We start from the raw sequence: 6,521 nt of genomic DNA on the forward strand, positions 1-6,521 counted from the left end.
TCTGTTGCCCAGGCTGGAATACAGTGGCGTGATCTTGGTGCACTGCAACCTCCGCCTCCTGGGTTCAAGCGATTCTCTTGCCTCAGCCTCCTCAGTAGCTGGAATTACAGAACTGTGCTATCATACCCAGGTAATTTTTGCATTTTTAGTAGAGATGGGGTTTGGTCATGTTGGCCAGGCTGGGTGTGAGCCACCACGCCCAGCCTGATTTGTTAGCAAATTCTACCAGCTCTGATGTTAGGACTAACCGAGTGCTGCCACTTCTCACCCTGCTCTCGCCTGATCTGAGCCCCCTTCATGGCCCATCTGGATGGTTCAGATGCCTCCCCATGGCTTCTGGGCTTTCCCCATTTCAGACTATGCTCAGCGCAGCAGCCAGCGGGACCCTCTACAGGTCCCAGTCCTCCACTCAGAGTGAAAGCCAAAGCCCCGAAGGGCCCCAGGTGCTCCAGCCCCGGCTTTCCCGTGTCCCATTGTGCTCCCTGGAACTCACTCTGGGGAGACACCAGGCTCTCCGTACACCCCAAGTACCTGTCTACCCTGAGACCTTTGCTCTTCTTTCTTCTCTTTCTGGATCTATGTGATTTGGGCCCTGTTCTCCTTCAGGTTTTTGCTCCAATATCACCTTCTCATTAAGTCCTTTCCTAACAACCGTTTTGTTTTTTTTAGACAGAGTCTTGATCTAGGCTGGAGTGCAGTGGTGCAATGATGGCTCACTGCACCCTCACTCGGCTGGGCTCAGGCACTCCTCCCTCCTCCCTCCCCGTTGGCTGGGACTACAGGCATGCGCCACCACACCCGGCTAATTCTGATGTTGTTGTCTGTTTTCTTTTCATAGAGACAGGCTTTTACCATGTTGCCCAGGCTGGTCTTGGACTCCTAGAGTCAAGCAATCCACCCACCTCCGCCTTCCAAAGTGCCAGGATTACAATTGTGAGCCACTGAGCCCAGTCCTTAACAACCCGTTGAAAATTTCCAACCTCGGCTGGGCACAGTGGCTTATGCCTGTAATCCCAGCAATTTGGGAGGCCAAGGCCAGATCACCTGAAGTCAGGAATTTGAGACCAGCCTGGCCAACATGGCAAAACCCTGTCTCTACTAAAAATACAAAAATTAGCTGGGCATGGTGGCAGGCGCCTGTAATCCCAGTTACTCAGGAAGCTGAGGTGGGAGAATCGCTTGCACCTGGGAGGCAGAGGTTGCAGCTAGCCAAGATTGCACCACTGCATTTCAGCCTGGGCGACAAAGCAAGATTCCATCTCAGGGAAAAAAAAAAAAAAGAAATAAATAAAATAAAGTAAAATAAAATAAAACAAAACAAAATTTCGGGCTGGGCGCGGTGGCTCACTCCTGTAATCCCAGCACTTTGGGAGACCGAGGTGGGCGGATCACGAAGTCAAGAGATCGAGACCATCCTGGTCAACATGGTGAAACCCCATCTCCACTAAAAATACAAAAATTAGCTGGGCATGGTGGAGATCGAGACCATTCTGGCCAACATGGTGAAACCCCATCTCCACTAAAAATACAAAAATTAGCTGGGCATGGTGGCAGGCGCCTGTAATCCCAGCTACTCGGGAGACTGAGGCAGGAGAATCACTTGAACCTGGTAGGTGGAGGTTGCAGTGAGCTGAGATTGTGCCACTGCACTCCAGCCTGGGGACAGAGCAAGACTCCGTCGAAAAAAAAAAGAGAAAAAAAATTCAAACCTCCCCATGGATCTGGCTCTCCCCTAACCTGCTTCATTTACCACCACCTGGCGGTATTATTTACTTTGTCCATTGTTGGTCTTCTCTCTCTAACATCTAAGCTCACATTGTCCCTGCTCACTGCGTTATTCCCAGCTCTGAGAACAATGCTGGGCACACAATAACTGCTCAATAAACACGTGTCATTGACCAGCTGAAAGATTGGAGCTCTCAGAACGTGCATGACTGTGCCTGCCACGCACCAGTTGTGTGCAGTCTGACTGGAATGCAGTATCAGCTTCACTGTGCTCACTGGTTGATGAAGTTAATGCATCATTGATGTTCGTGAATGTTGATGTCAGTACATTGGTTATCACACGTCCAGGAAGTAGCATTTTCTCCGTTCATGTCCACAGTTGCCGCTCAGGTACGGGTCATGTTTTCTGGAGCATGTAGACCTCTGCCGTATTATCTATGGTGTTGTGCACCCACACATTTTCCTGGGTCTGTATATTAACTCACCACTTCCAAGCCTGGACAGTCTGGTGGCTGCCAAACTGCTTCTGGCACCGCCCTGGCCCCTTTCTTTTCCCGTGGGAGGCATATGCTAGGGGGACAATGTTTAGTTTTCCCAGCTGGTGCTCCTGGGCAATGCCTTGAGGGGTGTCATCCTTCTTTAGGGCTTCCTTGGCAACATGCCTTTCCTCCTTTCTTCCTCCTCCTTCACCCCAGATGGAATGAGACTCCTATGCTGGATTCTGTCCTAAATTGGGGCTACCTGTATTAATGAGCTGTGTGACCTGGGTAAGCTCTTCCCCTTTGCTGACACTCCTCCCACCTGTGGGATGAGGTGCCTTGCATCTCTCCTACTCCCCACTTAGGCCATGGCCCTGGGGCTCTTCTCTGGAGTAGCAACCAGCTGCCAAGAATGAGAGTCGACTGGACACTGGTGCAGGAGGCAGACACAGCTAAGGGTTATGTGTTCTAGCTGTTCCAACCAGGCAGACACATTCCTTTTTTTTTTTTTTTGGAGACGGAGTCTCACTCTTGTTGCCCAGGCTGGAGTGCAGTGGCATGGTCTTGGCTCACTGCAACCTCTGCCTCCCGGGTTCAAGCGATTCTCCTGCCTCAGCCTCCCAAATAGCTGGGATTACAGGCACCCGCCACCTCGCCTGGCTAATTTTTGTATCTTTTGTAGAGATGGGGTTTCACCATGTTGGCCAGGCTGGTCTCAAACTCCCAACCTCAGGTGATCTGGCTGCTTCGGCCTCCCAAAGTGCTGGGATTAAAGGTGTGAGCCATCGTGCCCGGCCTAGAAATCATTTTTAAACAGTGATTTCCAAATACTAGGCAGTGATGCTTTCTTTGCTAACTGGCTATCTGATTAATATCAACACTGTAATTATGGGGCCAAAAGCCCCTTGGAGGGGTCCTAAGTTATGCATGGGGCTGGGGGTTGGTGGGGAGGGATGTGTGTGCTGCTCAGAGATGCTACGAGCCAAGGGATGGCTAGAGTTTCTCGCACCTAAGCTCAGCCTGCCCTCAGGATGCTGGAGGGGATGGATGTGGTTCAGCTTCAGGTGTACAATATTTCTGTGAATTGGGTCCAAATAGCCAAGGCGGCAGGGGCTGGCTGGATGAATGGAGGGCCTGGGGACCTGCATGCCTCCCACATATGACTTGCTCCCCAGCCCCCGACCTGGCCCCTCGTCCATGCACCTCTTTGCTCTGCCCGAGGGCACCCTACCTTGTACCCCTGGATGTCTCCATTCTGGCTGTCCAGCGGAGGTGGCTCCCAAGTCACGTCCAGCTGTGTGGCCGTGGCGCCGTGGACGACCACATTACGAGGTGCTGCTGTGGGCACTGGAGGGCGTGCAGGGTAGGCAGTGAGCATGCGGGTAAACCTGGGAGGGGAGGAGGGCTGGGCGGGATGGGGAGCCCAGATCCCGTCTCTTCCAGCTGAACTGGGTGGGGCTGGGAAAGGCATGCTGGGGCCGGACAGGGTGTTCGCTGCTCACCTGCCTCCCCGACAAAGACCTCCTGCGGGGTGCTGGAGGGGCCCTCGCCCACAGCGTTGTACACGCTCATCCGTATCTCGTACCGCCTGTGCTTGTTCAGGTCTATGGGGGAGAGTGGGGGAGGGGAAGCACACTGAGGTCACTGTCCCTGCTGGGAAGGTGCCCCCCAGGGAGGGTGGAGGCTGCCGGGGGAGGAATGAGGCGCCCCCACCATTCTAGTCCCCTCTGTGAAGGTGCAGGAAGAAGGAGGTGAGAGGCGGGGCCCCCAGGGGATGCTCCGTGCCAATCTGGACATAGGGCGATGCTGGTTGGCCTCCTGGCTTAGGGTGACCGTACATTTTATTTTTCAACTGGACACTGTTGAGACTGAAAAGCACTATGAATATTTACACTGGGACAACCAGTGTAAACCAAAGCTGTCCTGGGCATGCCTGGCCATAGCTTCACCCGCTACCCCCAGCGTGTCCTCTTTCCCCACCGTGACAGATGCCCAGAGTCCCCATCCACCAACTCTTTGCACAGCGGGGCTTAGCTCCAGGGGGGAGGGGCACATTGGATGCGAATTCTGGAGTAAGAAACCTGATGTTTCTGCCAAGTTTGAGGTGCTTGGCTGAGAACGCCTGGCAGAACTTGGGAATGGGATGCAGCTGCAAGAAACGGATGCAGTCACTGTCTCCTGTGGCTGAAAGTTTCTCCCACCCTCTCCACGCTTCTCTCTGGGTTCCCTGCCCCTGCTCCCTTCCCCTGAGTGGAGTCTACCCTTCAACAGGGCTGTGAGAGGGGTGTCACCCTTGCCTAGCTGTTTATGCAGCCTGTGTTGGCCACTGGTTGATGGAGGAAGGAGGAAGAGAATTTACCCTTAAACTAGTACTATTTTCTCCTGAGCATGAAACCTCTTGCCTGAGACCCCGGGTCTCAGGAAGAACCATGGCTGGGGCTTTAGAGAAAGATCAAGGGCTGGGGCGTGCAAGCAGAAGGAACATGCCTAGTGCATGGGAGGATGACAGACACAGGTGACTAAAACTGCTGTCACCTCCCTCTGGGTGCGGGGCCAGACTGTAAGACCCAGTTGGGGCCGGGCGCGGTGGCTCAAGCCTGTAATCCCAGCACTTTGGGAGGCCGAGACGGGCGGATCACGAGGTCAGGAGATCGAGACCATCCTGGTTAACATGGTGAAACCCCGTCTCTACTAAAAAATACAAAAAACTAGTGGCGGGTGCCTGTAGTCCCAGCTACTCGGGAGGCTGAGGCAGGAGAATGGCAGGAATCCGGGAGGTGGAGCTTGCAGTGAGCTGAGATCTGGCCACTGCACTCCAGCCTGGGCGACAGAGCGAGACTCCGTCTCAAAAAAAAAAGTTGGGGCCGGGCGCGGTGGCTCAAGCCTGTAATCCCAGCACTTTGGGAGGCCGAGACGGGCGGATCACGAGGTCAGGAGATCGAGACCATCCTGGTTAACATGGTGAAACCCCGTCTCTACTAAAAAATACAAAAAACTAGCCGGGCGAGGTGGCGGCGCCTGTAGTCCCAGCTACTCGGGAGGCTGAGGCAGGAGAATGGCAGGAATCCGGGAGGTGGAGCTTGCAGTGAGCTGAGATCTGGCCACTGCACTCCAGCCTGGGCAACTCTGTCTCAAAAAAAAAAAAACCCAGTTGGGCCAAGAAGTGCCTTCAATGGGACTAGATGGGGCAACAGCCACGTGGACACCTGCCCACCTACCCAGCAGCGTCCAACAGCTCCTGCTGCGGCCCTGCTGTCACTGTCCCTAGACCCAGCGGAGCATAGGGTTACAGACTTCCCTTTTCCAGCCCACACCCGACAGAGGGCAGGCGTGAAGGAGACTTTCCCTGGCATCGGCCTACTTTTCCACGTGTTTAGGGTTATCACTTGTGTTCAGGGTAGTCCCGTTCCTTAAGCCCCCTGGGGTGGGCACACTTCCTCAGCTGTGATCAGGTCTCTCGAGGCCCCACTCCCAATCCCCGTGGGAGGCCTGGGCCCGCAATGAAGCCGCCATGCAAGGAGACTTACTGTCCAGCTCGTACTGGGTGAGGCTGGGCCGGCTCAGGTTCCGCATGGAGTACATGGCTATGGGGTGGGGGTGCCGGGGCGGGGCGCAGAGGGAGACAGCAGACAGAGGAGGTTAGTGCCCACACATCCCCACCCACAAAGAAACCCCGGCCAGGCAGGGCTGACAGTGTGAACAGACAGAAAGAGTGTTTCCATATTTCCAGTGCTGAGTTACAGGCCAGGATAACAGTGCAGTGGTGGCAGGGGAAGGTGGAGGCTCCCTGGACAGTCTGCCTCCACCCTGGTGTGCCCTGGCCCAAGATGACATGAGGCCCTTGTAGCCCAGCATCTCTAGGGACATCTCTGGGGGACCCTCTCACCCACAACTGTCTTCCTTCTTTCAGGGCAGTTCCTGGAAACCAGCATGAAATACTGGAGTCGTTAATTTCCTCATATGAACCACAAACAATTTTACTACTAGGAAATATGACTGTATTATACACAGGCAATATAAAATCACAACCACAAGCACATGTGGGCAAAAAAAAAAAAAAAAAGGAGAAAAGAAAAAATGTCCACCAAAAAGGCATGCTGTCAGACCAGCTACTTCAGTTTTTCTATTAATATTTCTTTGCTACACGCTCAATCATTTTGTTGTCTGCTAACTCACTAGAAGACAGGCACAAAAGGCTTGGGAGAACCAAGGGAGGAAATGTGAAAATGAAGAGGCTGAGCTGGGCACAGTGGCTCACGCCTGTAATCTCAGCACTTTGGGAAGCCAAGGTGGGTGGATCACCTGAGGTCAGGAGTT

The 6,521-nt window shown here is 53.9% G+C and overlaps 1 protein-coding gene across 1 annotated transcript in view; it reads right to left on the reverse strand.

The window, feature by feature from the left end:
* Window positions 1-6,521, reverse strand: part of SDK2 (sidekick cell adhesion molecule 2) — a 122,259-nt gene that overhangs the window by 47,403 nt on the left and 68,335 nt on the right. Inside the window, exons 30-31 of the mRNA XM_011936630.1 lie at window positions 3,707-3,808; window positions 3,436-3,551 (exon numbers count right to left, since the gene is read on the reverse strand). Coding sequence (XP_011792020.1) covers window positions 3,436-3,551; window positions 3,707-3,808 — 218 coding nt within the window. The remainder of the gene's footprint in view (window positions 1-3,435; window positions 3,552-3,706; window positions 3,809-6,521) is intronic.

The sequence above is a fragment of the Colobus angolensis genome, unplaced genomic scaffold (assembly GCF_000951035.1).
Source record: "Colobus angolensis palliatus isolate OR3802 unplaced genomic scaffold, Cang.pa_1.0 Scaffold1, whole genome shotgun sequence".
Lineage (NCBI taxonomy): Eukaryota > Metazoa > Chordata > Mammalia > Primates > Cercopithecidae > Colobus > Colobus angolensis.